The 22,005-nt window shown below is 38.9% G+C and overlaps 2 protein-coding genes across 2 annotated transcripts in view; both read right to left on the reverse strand.

The window, feature by feature from the left end:
* LOC134659241 (androgen-dependent TFPI-regulating protein-like) overlaps positions 1-22,005 on the reverse strand; it is a 516,400-nt gene that overhangs the window by 51,698 nt on the left and 442,697 nt on the right. The gene's annotated exons all lie outside the window — the stretch shown is intronic.
* Positions 3,503-21,137, reverse strand: LOC134659057 (zinc finger protein 112-like). Its single transcript, XM_063514663.1, has 7 exons — positions 20,620-21,137; positions 19,264-19,596; positions 16,014-16,928; positions 8,691-9,185; positions 7,441-7,773; positions 6,719-6,858; positions 3,503-3,517 (listed from the first exon to the last, which is right to left on the reverse strand). Exons 1-7 carry the CDS (start codon positions 21,125-21,127, stop codon positions 3,503-3,505), a joined length of 2,739 nt encoding a protein of 912 aa, XP_063370733.1. The 5' UTR covers positions 21,128-21,137.

Here is a 22,005-nt window from a genome sequence, read left to right on the forward strand (position 1 = left end):
TTTACTTGCCCAAATATTTTTTTTTATTAGCCTATTAGTGTGTCCCACTGCTGGGCAAAGGCCTCCCCTCTTTCCCGCTGTGCGGGTAAATACGTCTCCATGTTTGGACAGCGATGGATGTGTTGTAAGCGAGGCAGTGCCATCCAGCTTATACATACATGAAGTGAAAGATGAGAACGAGTTACAGATAGTTCCTTCGCAGACATCATGTTTAAACAGTGCAGAATGGGAGGCAATGCTGACCGGCCTGTACAGCAAAGTGAAGGATGAGGATTGGCTGGAGTCTACGCCCTCACAGACAGCCTTATTTCCAGACAGTGTTGAGTGTGAAGTGAACGAGGCAGCCATGTATACTAACCTGTGCAACCTTGAAGTTAAGAATGAGGTTGCCTCGTTACTGCCTTCACAAACTCCCTTTTTGGATGGAACAGATATTGTCAAGGATGAGGTGCTGCTAGAGTCTATGCCTTTACAGGCATTAAGTCCAGACAGTGTTGAGCGTCGAGTAAGCGGGGCTATGGGAACTGGCCTGTGCAACCATGAAGTTAAGAATGAGGTTATGTCAGAGTCCATGCCTTTACAAGATATCACCGATGGAGTGAGTGAGGCAGCCATGCTGGCCGGCTTATACAACGACCATACTGTCAAGGATGAGCTTGTGTTAGGGCCGGAGCATCCACATAGGCCTGATGCAATACTGGCGGTTCCCAGTAAGTAGTTTACCTTCTCATTTTAAAGTTTTAGAAATTAGTTTTCTGTCAAAAAATTTAGTTTTTTATTCAAGCTTTTATAATTTTCTTACAACTGTCAACTTATAATTATCGAGACAATTGTAACAAACCCAAACACAATACACAAATCGACTTAGCCCCACAGTAAGCTCAATAAGACTTATAGTTTAGCTACTAGACGACCTAGATATATGTAATAGATATTGAAAAATACTTAATTACATAGAAAACATCCATAACTCATGAACAAATACCCACAACATAAGCCTACGTGGGCTACTTTCCCACTTACACTTATACCTACACTTACACCTACACTTATACTTACACTACACTTAACTAATATTAATACACTTATATAAAACGTAATATTAATATATACACATATTTATTTACATACATTTTATACATTTATTTACATTTACACAATAATAATATGAGCGTTTTCCAAAAAAAGTGTACATTTCATTCATGTCTTCAAAATATTGACTTCTTGGGCTCATTTTACTCAGAATCATTTGTACATTCACGCCTCATACATAAAAAAATGTGTCCAAAAATGTCCTTTCCTGATCGTCACATTCTTGTATGATTTTTTTTTTATTTGTATGAACGTGACGCACTGGAATATTTTTTTTTCATACAAAATCTTGGGACACATTTTTTCATGTATGAGGCGTGAATGTACAAATGATTCTGAGTAAAATGAGCCCAAGAAGTTAATATTTTGAAGATATGAATGACATGTACACTTTTTTTTGAAAACGCTCATATACACGTTATATTTACATATCGTCCGTCAATTCTTGACGGTGCCAACAAGTCGGGTGCAATGCAAACGCGCACCGCGATAGCAGTCCTTTGTTCAGAGCGGCCGGTTTTGAGACCCGCTCCGTGCCGGCCGGCCATCGCCGCGCCCCGCCTCAGTCTATGCACAGCACTGACGCGAAACGCATGTCGCTTATGACCGCTAGACGCATTACGTTCGCTATCGCTTTTGCTTTTGTTTACGCTATATTTTCTATTTCTATCTTTCTTCCGTACTGTTACCTTCTGTGTTTCTATCTTCCGAACTTTGGACATTCGTTCTGTGTTGTATATATTATTGACATTATAATATTTATTGGAGAAAGTGGATGTTTGGATTACTGTGGCTGAGATACGTCACGCACCCTATCTACATCCCCCATAATGTTATCTATTTAAATATCTTGCACACAAAAATAAATACCGCTACCAGAATTTGAACCCGGGACTTCATTACATATTCATCTAGGACACCGTCATAAGGCGCTAAAAGATAAGGACCTCAAAAGTAAATAACAATGTCTTATTGTGTTCAGGCTGGGTGTTAACGGACTGGTCTGCATCACCAACCCCGGGTACTCGCGGCCTAAAACAGCCAAAAAAGTGCTCCGTCAGGATCAGACAACGCCAACAACACCAGGCGTTCACCGACAACCAAGCGACCAAGCACTCTTACACTGCCAAGACCCCAGAGGTTAAACAAAACCTTACTCAAGAGAGAGGCAAAAGGGAATCTATATGTAGTCTTTGTGGTGAGGCGTTTGGTCTGAAATCAGATTTGATGAGACATGTCCTGAGACACATACATATGCCAACAAGGAAGGGGCAAGAGAAAAACAGCGCCTCGGACTGTGGTGAGTCTGGTTTTTTTAAGGTTCCGTAGCTTAGAAAAAAGGAACCCTTATAGGACCCTATGTCACATCTATTTTTCTCAAAAAGTATAAGATAGATTTTAATGAAATTATTAACATAACTAGGTGTACTGTATGAGATTAAAAGTTTACATTTTAAAAAAATCTGACGGTTACTAGTATGAAGCCGGATTTTAACACCTTAACTTTTAAAAACAATTATTTATAGTTTGTTGTGTATGTAGTACTTAGATAGGTGAAGTACTTACTGCCCATGGGAAATATTCATGCTCCTTTCGTCTTTCCAGAGAAATTGAAGCCTTCTATGCGTGACTGCTGGGTGAGGCTCGAGCGCTGTGTCACGATACATCGCGAGCTTTATATAGAATCAAGCCAACAGGAAATTGTATCACGACAAGATAGTGTACCACGACAGGAAACTGTATCACAACAGGAAACTGTATCACGACAGGAAACTGTATCACGACAGGATAGTGTACCACGGCAGGAAATGCACTCTGACGCTATCCAGCTTACTAGCACACACACATACGCGTGCGACACATGCGGTGAAACATTTCAAAATGAAAAAGGCCTAAATAGTCATAGTAGGGTGCATCTACGGAAGGTTCAGATATTACCAAATACCAAACCAGAATTAAACCTCAAACGCAGTACAAGTAAGAAGGCCTATGTCTGCGAATATTGCAACAAAGTTTTTAAATGTAAACGTTCTATGTACAGACATGAATTAGCACACAAAGGAGTGAAACCATACTCTTGTAAAATATGTAAAAAATCGTTTGCGAGAGCAGACTACATTAAGCCTCATATACGAATGGTACACCATATTGACGAAAAAACGTGTGATATATGTCAAAAGAAGTACAAGCATTCAAATGCTTTAAAGCAACATAAACGATTAATTCACACTGTCAGGAAATCATACTCTTGCGAAATTTGTGGAAAGCAGTTTATAGGGTTGGACAATTTTAAGAAACATAGACTAACTCATATAGGAGAACGTAAATACAAGTGTGAAATATGCAATAAGAAGTTTTCTCTAAAGACCACATTAAGTAGACATCAGCTAGTTCACACGGGTGAGAAACCTTACGCTTGTGAAATCTGTAAAAAGCAGTTTTCACTATTACACGCTTTAAAAATTCATAAAAAAATACACACGGGAGTAAAACCCTATACGTGTCAAATATGTAAAAAGCAGTTTTCGCAATCTTCTGGTTTAATCTTACATAGACGCCTTCACGAGGGTGTAAAACGTTACATTTGTGTAATTTGTTCAAAAGCGTTCATGCACTTGAGTACTTTAAAGAAACATGAACTTACTCACATAGGTGTGAAAATACATCTCTGTGAAATATGTGACAAACGCTTTTTGCTATTGGACACTTTAAAACAACATATAAAGACACATATTGGGATAAAACCGTTCTCGTGCGAAATATGTAAGAGGGCATTTAAGACATCTACTTACTTAAATATACACAAACGGATCCACATTGTAAAGCCTTACTGTTGTGAAATATGCCAAAAATGTTTTGCACAGCGGCATGCTTTAACGAGTCATATGATTGTACACACGAGAGAGAAGTCGTTTTCGTGCGATACGTGCAAAAAGGCGTTTCATCGGAAATATCACTTAGCCGTACATATAAGGACACACGAGAGATAGATTGATGATGAAACACGACCTAGTGCCGTTAACTAGTGAAAAGAACCGGCCAAGTGCGAGTCGGACTCGCGCACGAAAGGTTCCGTACCATTAAACAAAAAAATCACGTTTGTTGTATGGGAGCCCCAGTTAAATATTTATTTTATTCTTGTTTTTGTATTTTTTGTTTATCGGCAACAGAAATACCGGCCAAATACGAGTCCGACTCGCACTTGGCAGGTTTTCTATCTTAACTGAGAAGTTTGGTGTTTTCACAGCCAAGGCCACACGTTCCCAAGGTAAATATGGGGCATTATCTATGAAAAGGGACCTTATTATCGATGGCGCTTACGCCACACAGCGTCGCGCGGCGTTGTATTTATATCGGAGCATCGTTAATAATGGCGTAAGCGCCATCGACAATAAGGTCCCTTTTCATAGATAACGTTACATATACGCTTAGATATATCCTAAAAGTTTCATGACCTAACCTAAACATAAAAGTCTATATTGGTAGTTTATGTAATTATCACCGTATTCTATTTTGTATAGATTTTTGCATGTATTTTCGAAATTTTCTGAGAATAATAAAGGTTATGTTTTTTCGCATATGTAGTGTTTTTTAACGACCTCGGAACAATATCCTATCGACATTTTCAGTTTAACCTTTTGGACGCCAATGACCTATGTATCCGCACCGTAGATTCAACGCCAAAGACCGATTAATCGGTCACAGACCACAGAGCAACATAGACCTACGTGCATATACATAAAATTCAATTTCAGTTTTTTTTTTTTAAGCAATATAACTTAAGACAGGTACGTAAGTACTTAAAAATACAAACTAAATAAACTATACTGGGTCAACCAAATCTTGTCAGTAAATAGGTATTGCTTTTTTAATTCCATTCATTCATTCATTCTTTTCCCGTCCGTACCCTCCATTTATGCTACTTCTTGAATTAAAGATATTTGTTAAATTTACAATTTTACAGGGGTGACATAGTCACTGTGTGACAAAACCCCTTTAAAAATTAAGATTAAATTTACAATTTTATTTAAAAGTAAGTGCTTGGTCGTAGAAAAAGTATTGTATGCAACGTTGTTTAACTGAGTCAAAAAATACTCGTGGCGTCTTTATTAACAATTTGAGGCGAAGCCGAAACTCACTACGTACGTACTCACGCCACTCGCCTTTTTTGACCTCTCTTAAACAACGGTTGCATAAAATACTATTAAATGTACTCTAACCGTGTCTAGTGCTAAAAGTTCATTTAACGTACCTCGCATATTATGGTTTTTTAAATTCTTAAAATATCTGATTTTAAGCAAGAATAAGGCTTCGCTCCAGTATGGCTTAATATGTGTGTGTTCAAATTGGACTTTCGCGCGAACCGTTTTTTGCAGATATCGCAAGAGTAAGGCTTCCCTCCAGTATGGCTTCGTATGTGTCTGTTCAAACTGCTCTTTTGCACGAACCGTTTTTTGCAGATTTCGCAAGAATAAGGCTTCGCTCCAGTATGGCTTAATATGTGTGTGTTGAAATTGCCTTTTTGTGCGAACCGTTTTTTGCAGATTTCGCAAGAATAAGGCTTCGCTCCAGTATGGATTAGTATGTGTGTTTTTAAACTGCCCTTGTGAGCGAACCGTTTTTTGCAGATTTCGCAAGAGTAAGGCTTTACTCCAGTATGGCTTTTTACGTGTCTGTTCAAATAGCTCTTTTGTGCGAACCGTTTTTTGCAGATTTCGCAAGAATAAGGCTTCGCTCCAGTATGGCTTAATATGTGTGTGTTCAAACTGTCCTTTTGCACGAACCGTTTTTTGCAGATTTCGCAAGAGTAAGGCTTCGCTCCAGTATGGCTTAATATGTGTGTGTTCAAACTGCTCTTTTGTGCGAACCGTTTTTTGCAGATTTCGCAAGAATAAGGCTTCGTATGCCTTCGTATGTGTATGTTCAAATAGCTCTTTTGCGCGAACCGTTTTTTGCAGATTTCGCAAGAATAAGGCTTCACTCCAGTATGGCTTCGTATGTGTGTGTTCAAATCGAACTTTCGCGTGAACCGTTTTTTGCAGATATCGCAAGAATAAAGCTTCGCTCCAGTATGGCTCAATATGTGTGTGTTCAAATGGCCCTTTTGCACGAACCGTTTTTTGCAGACTTCGCAAGAATAAGGCTTCATTCCAGTATGACTTAGTATGTGTTTGCTCAAAGAATCTTGTCCCGAATATTTCTTATCACACATCTTGCAGGAGAACGGTTTTTCACCAGTGTGATACCGATTATGTCTCGTTAAATGAGAAGCTCGTGTATACCGCTTTCCACATATCCCACATGCGTGTGGCCGCTCGTTTGTATGTGTTCGTTTGTGCGCATTCAATTTCCAGACATTTGCAAACTTCATATTACACAGCGCGCACGTATATATCGTCCCGCCCGTGTGAGTTCGCTTATGAATTCGAAATTTTTCCCATTGCCTAAAATGTTCGTTACAAATTTCACACGTAATACCCGTGTGGGTAACTTTGTGTATATTTAAGGAGTTCTTCGAAAACTGTTTTTTACATATTTCGCACATCGGTTTCGGTTTTTCACCTGTATGAACTTTTTTATGTTTGTTTAATAGTCGCACATCCTGAAACTGCTTGTTACACGGTACTGACACGGCAGTATGTGTTGTGTCGTTGCCGGCGAGCGCCTCGTGGTGTTGGAGGTGTTCGAGCAGCACGCAGCCGTCTCGGAGCGCGAGCGGAGAGTCTCGACTAAGGACGCGCTCCTGTAACGGATTTTCTTCAAATACTGAAACCACATTGTTAAATCATCGGTTAATTAAGTCCGTATAAGTAAAGTCTAAGGAAAAAACGTGCCTCGGAAATCAAGAAAAAGTTATGCTCGAATAGATGGCGCCACACCTTTGGCCTATACTCGTGTAGATGGCGTTGGACACACCGTTTGATATCCCAGAAAAAAAATCCCAGTAGTTACCACTGGTAACAACTTGGTGGTAACTAGTGGGAATAACCCGATGGAATAGCCCTTATGAGGGAATAAGCCACATTGACCTCAAGCCAATTTACAGTGACTTCATATAAATAAATAAATAAATATTATAGGACATTCTTACACAAATTGACCAAGTCCCACAGTAAACTCAAGAAGGCTTGTGTTGTGGGTACTCAGACAACGATATAATTATATAATATACAAATACATAGAAAACACCCAAGACTCAGGAACAAATATCTGTGTTAATCACACAAATAGATGCCCTTACTAGGATTCGAACCCAGGACCGCGGCTCAACAGGCAGGGTCACTACTCACTAGGCCAGACCAGTCGTCAAATATCAATATATATTTTTGAATTTGATCAAGAACTTACCATAGTCAGCGACAACAGGCCCGCTGCCTTCTTGCTCCACACTAGACGTGTGAATGTGGGTCATGACATGCTTCAATAACTCAGACTTTAGAGAAAACTTCTTGCCACAAAGATCACACACCGATTCAGGCACTCTCTCACAGTCAACTGTAGTGTACATTTCATCTTCAGGATCGCTGTCAGTGTGAGTGGTGTCTTGTATGGTGTGCAAGGCCGGGGCCTCGTGGTGGAGGCGCTCGAGCCTTACACAGCAGTCCTTCAGTGCCGGGTGCGTTGCAGAGGTGTGCTTCCGAGGCTCCTGCAGGAAACCGTCTGTGACAGCTAGCGCCCAGTCTGCTCAGAATAAAACCATAATGTCATGAGCAGACATAGTAGTTATTGTGGCAAAAACGAGTGTTGGAGTTGGAGAAAATTAAACATCGATAAATCTGTTATCGATAAGTCATAGAACTCATAGATTAATCTTTAAAAGATGTACTTAACTTTTTTACTTGCTGTAGGTAAGTTACCGAGAAATAATTTCATAGGTACATAATTTCTTTATTACATATATTTAGTACTTAAAAACTAAAACGTAAACTGTAGTATACAGTACCAATAAAATAGAAAACTACCAATATATCAAAGGAGAAAATGATATCGAACGTGTTATTTATTTCGCGGTAGCTATCTTCTTATAAAATGTAATACATAAATATCTATAACGTTAAGGTAACATCGATAACAGACATGTCGATATTTTTAGATAAACCTACAGTACGCTCAATTAGGCCTGTGTTGTGTATCTGTGTTATGTATTTATCTTAGTCTAGCATGGGTAGTTACTACATACTTGTACTTAGATAAGATACATAGAAAATACTCTCAGGACTTCCAACTTCCTACTGACTAAGCTAGGAACACTATTTTACTGTCTAAATTGTTTTTAGTTAAGGTATTTTTGTAATGTAAGTACGAGTATGTAATGTAATGTAGGTCTATTTTAGTTGGCTGAATCAAAATTTTAAAATTACAAATGAGTACATTGTATGTTACCGTAGGTACTTTTGCACATTCAGTTCTTGATTTACCATACATAATTATGAAGTATGGTATGGTGGGTAATTTTGTCTAGTAATTTAAAACTGATTCCAAGTTTTCATACATATTTTTTTTAAACATATTAATTAAAATAATTTCAGTAACAACCTGCTCTTTTCATTAAAAAAATGTTAATATTTTTACAAATAACATCATCTAGAATAACTTACCGAGGACTACCAGAGAAACATCTGGCCGATGTGGATGCTCCGGCCCCAGCACCAACTCGTCCTTTACGACATGGTCAGCATACAGGTCTGCCAGCATGGCTGCCTCACTCATTTCATACTCCAGGCCATTCCTCTCCGACAATGAAGGCTCTTCCTTCACATGCTCTGATCCGAGTACAAGCTCATCCTTTACATCATGGTCAGTATCCACACCGGCCAGCATGGCCGACTCGCTCAGGCCAGTCATGCCGTCTGAACACAGGGCCTCCTCCTTTACCTCATCAGTTAGCTTTTCTGCCTCACTCACACCATAACCTGCAGTGTCCGAACATAAGGGTTTGTGATTGGTGTACAGGCTGGCCGGCATAACTGCCTTACTCGTGCTGCACTCCTCATTATCCGAGCATGAGGACTCCTCTTTAATTTGATCCGCACACTGTGTCTCCATCTGACAGTCAGAATGCTGCATATCGTCTGTCTGCTCCTTAATGTGCACTGCCAAGTTAAAAAGCATTTAAGTTAGACAGGTACTAAATTTCTGCCCAAAAATATGTATACTTACTTGTACAATTTCGGAAAAAAAGGTAGGTTAAAATTGAAATGCAAGATTTTATTTCATAGTTTGTTACAAGTGAAACTAATTGCGTTAGCTAAGGTCTCCATTTCAGCTTGGGCAAAAATGCTTGCGTATGTCCAGATGTTCTCCTCAACAGGTCGCATTTCTCAACAGATTCTTGTGAAATTTTGTGAGCAGGTTCGATGATTAAATCAATTTATTAAATAAGTAAAGAAGTAATTTATGCAAAAAATTATAAATTAAAATTAAAAATTACAACTAACTACAATAACGTTGTACAATAAAAATAATAACTAAAATTATAAATAAAAAACCAGCTCCATGATTAAATAGAATTTATTTGTCAATTCAGTTTTAGGAATTATCAAAATAGCGGAGCCATACATTTATTCCGTTTTAAGTTACGCTCGCGGGGTCTACAGCTCACAGTAATTCCAACAACAACCTTGATGAAACAAGAAATAAATATATTATTAAATATCTGGGAGACCGAGCTTTGCTAAGAGTTATTCACTTGTCGGTGGAGTATCTTCCAGCATTCCCTATCTTGCACCAGCTCTTTGGCTTTTTGATACGACACAAACTCTACTATTTCTTGCACTTGTTCTAAAAAGCTGCCTCTGGGTTTTCCTCTACCCCTTTTGTGTCCTATCCGCCCCTCCATGATAGGTTTAAAGAAGTGATTGTATCGTATTAAGTGTCCAATCAAAAAAAAATATAATTATAAATCTCAAAAATGCGCGTTTACCCAGAGGTCTTTAGCTAGATCAATTTTTCGTCCCAGAAAACGATGGGGGTTAGCAAATTTCATCTAAATTGTTACAGCCGTTTTGGAAATTCCCGAAATATACATAGAAACACATAAGAATTGCAATTTGGATCCATCCAAATTTTTTTTCCATGTCATTTGGCAACTGAAAAGAACAAATATGTAGTAGTCAAAGGTCGACAAGGGTGTGCTACAGTGTGTCAAAGGACTGTCTCATTTCAGATATAGACAGAGAGAATCATACTATCTTTGTCTTAAACTAGTACTAGTTTAGTCCACCCAGAAAAGGATGAGTATAGTTTTTTTGTTCCTATTTACTGACAAATTGGTTTGACCAACTATATTTGCCTTATAATACGACGTAAGGCATATCAAATTATAAGGTAAATAGCTCACCCTTTCCAACCTCTGATAACTAGTAGTCCATTGAAATAAGGCTAAAACATGCATAACCTAATAAATGGCTTAAGTATTTAATTTTAAAACATAGATTTTGAGTAAGTAATGTACGATTCCCACCGGCTGGGCAGAGTCGGACAGCGCCGGAGCGCATTTTGAATGTGCCTAAACATTATGTGGGTAAGGCAGAAGCGATCGAGTCCGTCTGGCGCGTCCGCGAGTAGCCGACCGGCTTGCGGCCGTACAAATGTGAAATGCGCTTCGACTGCGCCCGTTCGGCGGGAATCGTACTTAATACGGCATCTCATTCATTAAACAATACTTACATCAAAGTGATCTTCATAAAACCATATTGTGGATACTCTGTAAGCATCTAAAAAAGTAAAGTTGACATTCTTGACAGTTGACAATGATTGATATTTTTTTTATTCTGTCTAGACCGGTTAACACCATAGGCCAAATTGCCTCGTCTTCGGCAGGATTAAATGTGATAACACACTATCGCACCGCACGCGTAAAGGCCCCAGTACACAATGGGCCATCGCCGGCCACTCCAAGGGACGCAGCCATGCGGTAGAATGACATAGCAATATCACTTGCTCCCTCTAATGCATAAATGCGTCCCTTGGAGTGGCTGGCGATGGCCCATTGTGTACTGGGGCCTTGGAGGATACAACTAAACGGAGTAGCCATTAACAGGCTTTCCCCTCTGTCGAAAATAGGCGGCCAACGGTCATACACAATGTATGGACTGACGTTTATCTGACATGGCTATTTTTACGTTACGCATACATTTGACGTTCCCCTCCCCCGCAAATATCGGCAGACTGTTTTGTACAGAAAATTACAGACATGGCGTCTCCGTTTGATTATATCCTCCAAGACTGGGGCCCTAACATAATAAGTCAGTTTGTCTTACAGCAGTGGTTCCTAACCTTTTCAGTCCGGTCACCCCTATGACTAACTAGGGAACCTGATTTTACCCCTCCTCCCAATGGTAATAAAAAATAAAACGTGTACGTTTGTTGTATTGTTATGTTATTGTTATATTAGGTTAGCTTATTACCCCCGTAAAATACCAGTTTTACCCCTACGGGGGTAATTACCCCCAGGTTAGGAACCACTGTCTTAGAGGATATAACCATTAACAGGCGTCCCCCTCTGTCGAAAATATGGTTATACACAATGTATGGACTAATTTTATATGACATGGCTATTTTTACATTACGTTTTGACGTGCCCCTCCCCCGTAAAAATCGGCAGACTGTTTAGCCTCCACCTCACTCGTGCATGAATCGCGGCACGAAGCCGCGAACGCGAGTATGGAATCGATTTCGCAGATCTAATCTAATGTAAATTTCTTCTCGATCTGCGATCTTGATACCATACTCGCGTTCGCGACTTCGCGTCGCGATTCGCGCATGAGTGTGGAGGGGGCTTTTTGTACAGAAAATTACAGACAAGGCGTCTCCGTTTGGTTATATCCTCTAAGGTTTTTGTACGGAATATAAGGAGCACACGGGAAGCAGGCGAAGGATTTCGCGCCTTTTTTTACTGACAAGATTTGGTTGACCAGCTATATAAAGCCTACTTTTTATTTCTTTTTAATCACAATGGACCCTAAGCGAGCTGTCACTGTTGCCACTTTGTTTTTATGTACGATTAACAACAAATTAACATATGTAACCACCTTGCTGTGGCAATGTCGATAAAGTCATATCGATAAACTATCGACATTTCTTGCAATTTTAATTTTACTTGAAAAGTTTACCGATACCTAAAATGAACAAAAAACGCTTTTACTCTTTATCGTGGTTATCAGATCACGATTTTATCGTCACGCCACAGCAGGGAAAGGGAACGAAGGGAAAGTTCCGATTTTTAAATACAATACATAAATACGTACTAAAATATGTGTTCCGCAATAATTGAATCATTTTATTATATTATAATATATTCATAATCCATTAGCATTTCAATTTTATTTATTTTAAACGAAGAAATTGAAGCTTTAATTAATCGCTTTTCCGTTCCGCTGTGTAGCGTTTATCGATATATAACATGATTAAAATCGACTTTTCACGTCCCTAAAAATGCATCATAGACGTTTTTACGCAAAAACATACACAGCTTTGTAACCACCAAAACGGCAACAACTATGCGTTTTTCTGATTGATTTGAAAGGGACGACACTACAGTATTGCCACTTTTTAATTTCTACTCTTTTTTGCCGGGCCATACGTAAGACTAAAATACCTTCCACACGTCGAGGCGCTCGCCAGCAAGCGCCAAGACAAAACTCATACTGACACGGAATCTAACACTGACGAAAAATACGCTAAATAATGGTGACGTTATTTGTACGGTGTCAAAATATTATGGGGTACAAACTTACAAAGTGAAATAGATCTCATATACTAAATAAAGTGATTACAAGCCCTCCAGTAGCGGAGGCCGGATCACACTGGAAGACTACGCCACTTTTTCTAGCGCGAGCGCGGATTCTATGTCTGTGCTAGAAATGCTAATGGATAATTAATATTTTATAAAATAATAATAAACTCAATTATTGCGAAAAACCTATTTTATTTTGTTTTAATGTAACTTTTATATATTTGGCGTTCCATGCCTCCTTTAGACAATAATTCAAATAATTATAACGGGGTCATAATAAAGAATAACTTAAAAAAATTCTAAATTAAAGTTTACAAGGATACATTCTATATCTGGTTTAATATATCGCCCGTTTTGGATTTACACACTGTATATAGAGTTATGTTATAATGGTTATCTGTTCCTTGGAGGATATAATTTAGTTGTATCCTCCAAGATCTGTTCATTTTAGGTAGTTTAAATCCTTTCAAGTAAAATTTAAATTGTAAAAAGGCCACAAAGAAATCTTCAAATCTAACATCCCGATTGATCCCGATGCCCCTGAAAAAGAAGGTTGCGGATTCTTGTCTTTTGCCTTGCCTAACGTATGGATGTCAAACTTGGGTGCTCAACAATACAGCAAGAAATAAAATACAGGTATGCCAAAGAAGTTTAGAGAGAAGCATGTCGGGTTTAAAATTAAAAGACAAGGTCAGAAACTCTACCATACGAAACAACACAAAGGTAATAGATGCTTTAGAACATGCACAAAAGCTTAAATGGAAATGGGCCGGCCATGTGGCTCAAATGGACAGGACTAAGTGGACAAATAAAGCCACCTTCTGGAAAGGCCCTGAAGGCCAGCGAAGGTCGGGCAAACCGACAGAACGATGGGTTGACGAGATCAGACAGATAGGCGGAGACAGGTGGAGACATGAGGCGCAAGACAGAGACAACTGGAGGAGGCCTTCACCCTAAGAGGGGTCCTTACATAATTTAGATTAATAGATAATAGTAAATAAATTTTTAATTTAATTTTCATTATATTAACAAATGATATACCTAAGTGATAATTTAACTGTTGATAAAATAACTAATAATAAATGCATGCAAAATTATGTACTTCAAATAAGGAATTAAAAGGCTTTTTTATTTTATTTATTTTTATGTAATAAGTAGCTACTATTTATAAGTGATTGTTGCTACATGCTAGGCCTACATGAATAAAGTAGGTATATTTGAAGTTAAAGTTGAAAATAACCACACTGGCGTGGTCCCACCGGAAGCCGAAAGAAAGGTGGACCGATGAAATAGTGGCTACAGCTGGCAAGGACTGGCCGCAGAAGGCCAAGGATAGAAACACTTGGCGACAACTGGAGAAGGCCTTCACCCAAACAGGGGTCTTTGCGAACAAACTTTTTTAAACATAATTAATGATATTCCATACCAGGGATCGGATACCGGTATTTTTTGTATGGGAACGAAAACGGTATTTTTTCGTTCTTTGCTAATTATTTCATTTCTAATTGGGCAATCTAATAATACGAAGTCGTTATCTAAACACACAACTGAGTCCTACATTTCGAGTACATAATAATTCGAAAAATATGGTTATTTCGAAGTTTTTGCTAAAAACCGGTTCCGATCCCTGTTCCATACGACATACTTTAATCTCGTAGAGAATAGGGAACATTTCGCGAAACTCTGCGTAGGTGGCGTCACTCCCACAATAAATCACAATCTAAGGGTCTACCGCAAACGAAGAGAGTCGAAATTTTGTTATCTAACCTCTCTATCACTCTTGCATATTCGAGTGATAAAGAGGCAGGTAGAGTTTCGATTTCGCGTTTCCCGGTAGACCCTTTGTATACAAACCGCCTTGATGTATCAATTTCATATATTTTTTTTGTGAAATCTGTTTATTTCAAATAATAATAGAATTACAATTTCTAAAACCTAGTTACAATCTTTAATATTTAAGATTTTATTAACTAGGTAGAGCGGGGACTTATTCCCTAGTCTTAATTTCTAATAATATTTATGACTTTTTAATAATCATTTATTTACAAACAAGATATATACAGTGTATTACTAAAAGAAATTAAAAACTAGCTTAAATCTAAAATATTTATTATAATTATGTATTTATATATGTTTATGTTTATATGTATTATATCTATGTGCTTACTTATTTATTATTATTTGATTGCCTGTGAAAACTTGTCAAAAAACAGTTTAAGGTATAGTATGTATAAGTTACTCTATGGTATACTTAAGTCACTACTGTAATACTCCCTATTTATTTTAAATGTACTCTCTAAACGTGTCGAGTGCTAAAAGTTCATTTAACGCACATCGCACTTCATGGTTTTTTAAATTTTTAAAATATCTGATCTTAAGCAAGAATAAGGCTCTGCTCCAGTATGGCTTAGTATGTGTGTTTTTAAACTATCCTTGTGCGCGAACCATTTTTTGCAGATATCGCAAGAATAAAGCTTCGCTCCAGTATGGCTTAATATGTGTGTGTTGAAATTGCCTTTTTGTGCGAACCGTTTTTTGCAGATTTCGCAAGAATAAGGCTTCGCTCCAGTATGGATTAGTATGTGTGTTTTTAAACTGCCCTTGTGAGCGAACCGATTTTTGCAGATGTCGCAAGAGTAAGGCTTTACTCCAGTATGGCTTTTTACGTGTCTGTTCAAATAGCTCTTTTGTGCGAACCGTTTTTTGCAGATTTCGCAAGAATAAGGCTTCGCTCCAGTATGGCTTAATATGTGTGTGTTCAAACTGTCCTTTTGCACGAACCGTTTTTTGCAGATTTCGCAAGAGTAAGGCTTCGCTCCAGTATGGCTTAATATGTGTGTGTTGAAATTGCCTTTTTGTGCGAACCGTTTTTTGCAGATTTCGCAAGAATAAGGCTTCGCTCCAGTATGGATTAGTATGTGTGTTTTTAAACTGCCCTTGTGAGCGAACCGTTTTTTGCAGATTTCGCAAGAGTAAGGCTTTACTCCAGTATGGCTTTTTACGTGTCTGTTCAAATAGCTCTTTTGTGCGAACCGTTTTTTGCAGATTTCGCAAGAATAAGGCTTCGCTCCAGTATGGCTTAATATGTGTGTGTTCAAACTGTCCTTTTGCACGAACCGTTTTTTGCAGATTTCGCAAGAGTAAGGCTTCGCTCCAGTATGGCTTAATATGTGTGTGTTCAAACTGCTCTTTTGTGCGAACCGTTTTTTGCAGATTTCGCAAGAATAAGGCTTCGTATGCCTTCGTATGTGTATGTTCAAATAGCTCTTTTGCGCGAACCGTTTTTTGCAGATTTCGCAAGAATAAGGCTTCACTCCAGTATGGCTTCGTATGTGTGTGTTCAAATCGAACTTTCGCGTGAACCGTTTTTTGCAGATATCGCAAGAATAAAGCTTCGCTCCAGTATGGCTCAATATGTGTGTGTTCAAATGGCCCTTTTGCACGAACCGTTTTTTGCAGACTTCGCAAGAATAAGGCTTCATTCCAGTATGACTTAGTATGTGTTTGCTCAAAGAATCTTGTCCCGAATATTTCTTATCACACATCTTGCAGGAGAACGGTTTTTCACCAGTGTGATACCGATTATGTCTCGTTAAATGAGAAGCTCGTGTATACCGCTTTCCACATATCCCACATGCGTGTGGCCGCTCGTTTGTATGTGTTCGTTTGTGCGCATTCAATTTCCAGACATTTGCAAACTTCATATTACACAGCGCGCACGTATATATCGTCCCGCCCGTGTGAGTTCGCTTATGAATTCGAAATTTTTCCCATTGCCTAAAATGTTCGTTACAAATTTCACACGTAATACCCGTGTGGGTAACTTTGTGTATATTTAAGGAGTTCTTCGAAAACTGTTTTTTACATATTTCGCACATCGGTTTCGGTTTTTCACCTGTATGAACTTTTTTATGTTTGTTTAATAGTCGCACATCCTGAAACTGCTTGTTACACGGTACTGACACGGCAGTATGTGTTGTGTCGTTGCCGGCGAGCGCCTCGTGGTGTTGGAGGTGTTCGAGCAGCACGCAGCCGTTTCGGAGCGCGAGCGGAGAGTCTCGACTAAGGACGCGCTCCTGTAACGGATTTTCTTCAAATACTGAAACCACATTGTTAAATCATCGGTTAATTAAGTCCGTATAAGTAAAGTCTAAGGAAAAAACGTGCCTCGGAAATCAAGAAAAAGTTATGCTCGAATAGATGGCGCCACACCTTTGGCCTATACTCGTGTAGATGGCGTTGGACACACCGTTTGATATCCCAGAAAAAAAATCCCAGTAGTTACCACTGGTAACAACTTGGTGGTAACTAGTGGGAATAACCCGATGGAATAGCCCTTATGAGGGAATAAGCCACATAGACCTCAAGCCAATTTACAGTGACTTCATATTAGATATGAGCGCCGATAGGCATTTAGCCGGCGGCGGCGCGCCGGTCAAAATTGGTCGGCGGCGGCGGCGAATCGGCGGCGTGGCCTTGAAACACCTTCGATTAATGAAAATAGAATTCAAACCAAAATTTTACCGAAAAACATGTTTTTGCTGTAAGAAAGTTATGAAATAAACGCATTTTTTATTTTCAAGGATAATTTATTGAATAATGGTACGAAAAAAATTTATATCGTATAAACTGTGGATAAGCGGTATCGCGCGGCATCAGAGGCGGTCTTAATCTTGGCAAGGCTCTAGCCGGAAGATCTTAGCGAGGCCCTTATCCTTTGTGCTAAGTTAAAAATTGCGGATTGACTGTATCAGGGAAACGTCTTGTCGGCAGTCCAAAGAAAATCGAGCTCCGCTCCGTCATTAACCAATATCGACCCAACAAAACCGATTTATGTCAAAAAGTGAGGCCCAACGCCGAGCTCCATGTAACACCGAAGACTTGATTTCGACGCCTCCCAATGCGAGGCCAGAGGATGGGCTGCAGGCAAGCATACAGCTAAGAATCGAACGCCAAGTGTAAGCTTGACTGACGGCCGAACGCCTGGAGCGCCGATTGCGGCGCGCTTCTGTGCGAGGCCGAACTGCAAGAGAGCAGAGCGAGGGTGCAGGCCGATAAAGACTGAAGCCATAGTGTTAAAGATATGGAGCTTTCCTGCGGGCGCATTCGTGCGACGCCAAAGGCCGAGCTGCAATGGAGCTAAGATCGGATAAGGACCAATGCTCAAGCATTTTAAAACAGGCCGAAAGTTGAGCTCCAAACAGGGCCAAAAACTTGCAGGTTCAGATAGCGGCTTAATTCCATGCGAACGATGCAAGGCCAAAGATTGAGCTGCGAGAGAGCAAAGCTTGAAATTTGAACAGTGGCCTTGAATTTTAATTGAGACCCGATTCCGACGCCCTTCCGTGCGAAGCCAACGGCCGGACATTTGGACGTGGAAACATTTAATATCTCAAAATTAACCCCATTTTATACCTTTTAAAGACGTTTAACCATGCTTGCAATGGTTAAATTCGCGATAAATGACGGATGGTTAGCTGGCAAAATTAGTTATGCATTGGATCGGTAATCCAAAGATGTGGGTTCGAGTCTCACGTTAGCGGCGTTAGCCAGAGTTGATCAAAGTTAATTTTTTCATTGTGATTGACATATGTCTAGTGTATATATATGTCACCGTAAAATTGTAAACACTCGTCATATTATAGTCTAGCTAGTTACATTATAAACTGACGGTAGGGATATTATAATCTAACCTAACCTAACCTACGTTAGATTATAAACTAACGGGTTCACAATCTTACGGTGTCATATACAATCTGTAAATTGTAATGTGGAACGTTCCAGAATATAAATGGAAGGAAATCAGTATGTTTATTACAAGCATATTGATGTTAAAATTGATATTAAATAATTTCGTTTCACCAAGACGAGTAGCGCGGTTACTAGACAGATAAGTTTGCATTTGCCTTCGATATTTTTGAATTATATGGGCCTAAAATACCTTTTGAATGCCTATAAACTATTCAAAGTGGCGCCGTTAATGATCTAAACTCGATTAAAAATATATTATCTGATTCTGAAAGTAGTAGTAACTACCAAGGTCACGCCGATCCCACGCCGATAGCGCAGCGTCGGCGGCGGCGGCGCGAAAATTTTGTCGGCGGCGGCGGCGCGCCGGCGCGGCGCTCATATCTACTTCATATAAATAAATAAATAAATATTATAGGACATTCTTACACAAATTGACCAAGTCCCACAGTAAACTCAAGAAGGCTTGTGTTGTGGGTACTCAGACAACGATATAATTATATAATATACAAATACATAGAAAACACCCAAGACTCAGGAACAAATATCTGTGTTAATCACACAAATAGATGCCCTTACTAGGATTCGAACCCAGGACCGCGGCTCAACAGGCAGGGTCACTACTCACTAGGCCAGACCAGTCGTCAAATATCAATATATATTTTTGAATTTGATCAAGAACTTACCATAGTCAGCGACAACAGGCCCGCTGCCTTCTTGCTCCATACTAGACGTGTGAATGTGGGTCATGACATGCTTCAATAACTCAGACTTTAGAGAAAACTTCTTGCCACAAAGATCACACACCGGTTCAGGCACTCTCTCACAGTCAACTGTAGTGTACATTTCATCTTCAGGATCGCTGTCAGTGTGAGTGGTGTCTTGTATGGTGTGCAAGGCCGGGGCCTCGTGGTGGAGGCGCTCGAGCCTTACGCAGCAGTCCTTCAGTGCCGGGTGCGTTGCAGAGGTGTGCTTCCGAGGCTCCTGCAGGAAACCGTCTGTGACAGCTAGCGCCCAGTCTGCTCAGAATAAAACCATAATGTCATGTCATAATGTCAGAATAAAAGCAGACATATTAGTTATTGTGGCAAAAACGAGTGTTGGAGAAAATTAAACATCGATAAATTTGTTATCAATAAGTCATAGATTAATCTTTAAAAGATGTACTTAACTTTTCTACTTGCTACAGCAACCTACAGGTAAGTTACCGAGAAATAATTTCATACATAATTTCTTTATTACATATATTTAGTACTTAAACGTAAACTGAAGTATACAGTGCCAATAAAGTAGAAAACTACCAATATATCAAAAGAGAAAATGATATCGAACGTGTTATTTATTTCGCGGTAGCTATCTTCTTATAAAATGTAATACATAAATATCTATAACGTTAAGGTAACATCGATAACAGACATGTCGATATTTTTAGATAAACCTACAGTACGCTCAATTAGGCCTGTGTTGTGTATCTGTGTTATGTATTTATCTTAGTCTAGCATGGGTAGTTACTACATACTTGTACTTAGATAAGATACATAGAAAATACTCTCAGGACTTCCAGCTTCCTACTGACCAAGCTAGGAACACTATTTTACTGTCTAAATTGTTTTTAGTTAAGGTATTTTTGTAATGTAAGTATGTAATGTAATGTAGGTCTATTTTTGTTGGCTGAATCAAATTTTAAAATTACAAATGAGTACATTGTAGTAGGTACTTTTGCACATTCAGTTCTTGATTTACCATACATAATTATGAAGTATGATGGGTAATTTTGTCTAGTAATTTAAAACCCATGCCAAGTTTTCATACATATTTTTTTAAAACATATTAATTAAAATAATTTTATTAACAACCTGCTCTTTTCATTAAAAAAATGTTAATATTTTTACAAATAACATCATCTAAAATGTCATTCAATAGAAATTGCTAACTATGTAAACAAACCGCCATACTAAAATTGACACTGAATGTCAAATTACTAGTAAGTTTTGTTTACATAGTTCGCAAGTTCTATTGAATGACACTTTAGAATAACTTACCGAGGACTACCAGAGAAACATCTGGCCGATGTGGATGCTCCGGCCCCAGCACCAACTCGTCTTTTACAACATGGTCAGCATACAGGTCTGCCAGCATGGCTGCCTCACTCATTCCATACTCCAGGCTCTCCGACAATGAAGGCTCTTCCTTCACATGCTCTGATCCGAGCACAAGCTCATCCTTTACATCATGGTCAGTATCCACACCGGCCAGCATGGCCGACTCGCTCATGCCAGTCATGCCGTCTGAACACAGGGCCTCCTCCTTTACCTCATCAGTTAGCTTTTCTGCCTCACTCACACCATAACCTGCACTGTCCGAACATAAGGGCTTGTGATTGGTGTACAGGCTGGCCGGCATAACTGCCTTACTCGTGCTGCACTCCTCATTATCCGAGCATGAGGACTCCTCTTTAATTTGATCCGCACACTGTGTCTCCATCTGACAGTCAGAATGCTGCATATCGTCTGTCTGCTCCTTAATGTGCACTGCCAAGTTAAAAAGCATTTAAGTTAGACAGGTACTAAATTTCTGCCCAAAAATATGTATACTTACTTGTACAATTTCGGAAAAAAAGGTAGGTTAAAATTGAAATGCAAGATTTTATTTCATAGTTTGTTACAAGTGAAACTAATTGCGTTAGCTAAGGTCTCCATTTCAGCTTGGGCAAAAATGCTTGCGTATGTCCAGATGTTCTCCTCAACAGGTCGCATTTCCCAACAGATTCTTGTGAAATTTTGTGAGCAGGTTCGATGATTAAATCAATTTATTAAATAAGTAAAGAAGTAATTTATGCAAAAAATTATAAATTAAAATTAAAAATTACAACTAACTACAATAACGTTGTACAATAAAAATAATAACTAAAATTATAAATAAAAAACCAGCTCCATGATTAAATAGAATTTATTTGTCAATTCAGTTTTAGGAATTATCAAAATAGCGGAGCCATACATTTATTCCGTTTTAAGTTACGCTCGCGGGGTCTACAGCTCACAGTAATTCCAACAACAACCTTGATGAAACAAGAAATAAATATATTATTAAATATCTGGGAGACCGAGCTTTGCTAAGAGTTATTCACTTGTCGGTGGAGTATCTTCCAGCATTCCCTATCTTGCACCAGCTCTTTGGCTTTTTGATACGACACAAACTCTACTATTTCTTGCACTTGTTCTAAATAGCTGCCTCTGGGTTTTCCTCTACCCCTTTTGTGTCCTATCCGCCCCTCCATGATAGGTTTAAAGAAGTGGTTGTATCGTATTAAGTGTCCAATCAAAAAAAAATATAATTATAAATCTCAAAAATGCGCGTTTACCCAGAGGTCTTTAGCTAGATCAATTTTTCGTCCCAGAAAACGATGGGGGTTAGCAAATTTCATCTAA

Source organism: Cydia amplana, chromosome 24 (genome assembly GCF_948474715.1).
Source record: "Cydia amplana chromosome 24, ilCydAmpl1.1, whole genome shotgun sequence".
Classification (NCBI taxonomy): domain Eukaryota; kingdom Metazoa; phylum Arthropoda; class Insecta; order Lepidoptera; family Tortricidae; genus Cydia; species Cydia amplana.

What these genes read in the sequence shown, in the direction of transcription:
- LOC134659057 (XM_063514663.1), bottom strand. Translation starts at nt 21,127, where the DNA reads ATGCTTTTTAACTTGGCAGTGCACATTAAGGAGCAGACAGACGATATG. An exon ending in TGTTTCTCTGGTAGTCCTCG is followed by an intron (nt 7,774 to 8,690) that starts GTAAGTTATTCT and finishes TATTCTGAGCAG; the next exon opens with ACTGGGCGCTAGCTGTCACA. An exon ending in GCCTGTTGTCGCTGACTATG is followed by an intron (nt 6,859 to 7,440) that starts GTAAGTTCTTGA and finishes ATGTGGTTTCAG; the next exon opens with TATTTGAAGAAAATCCGTTA.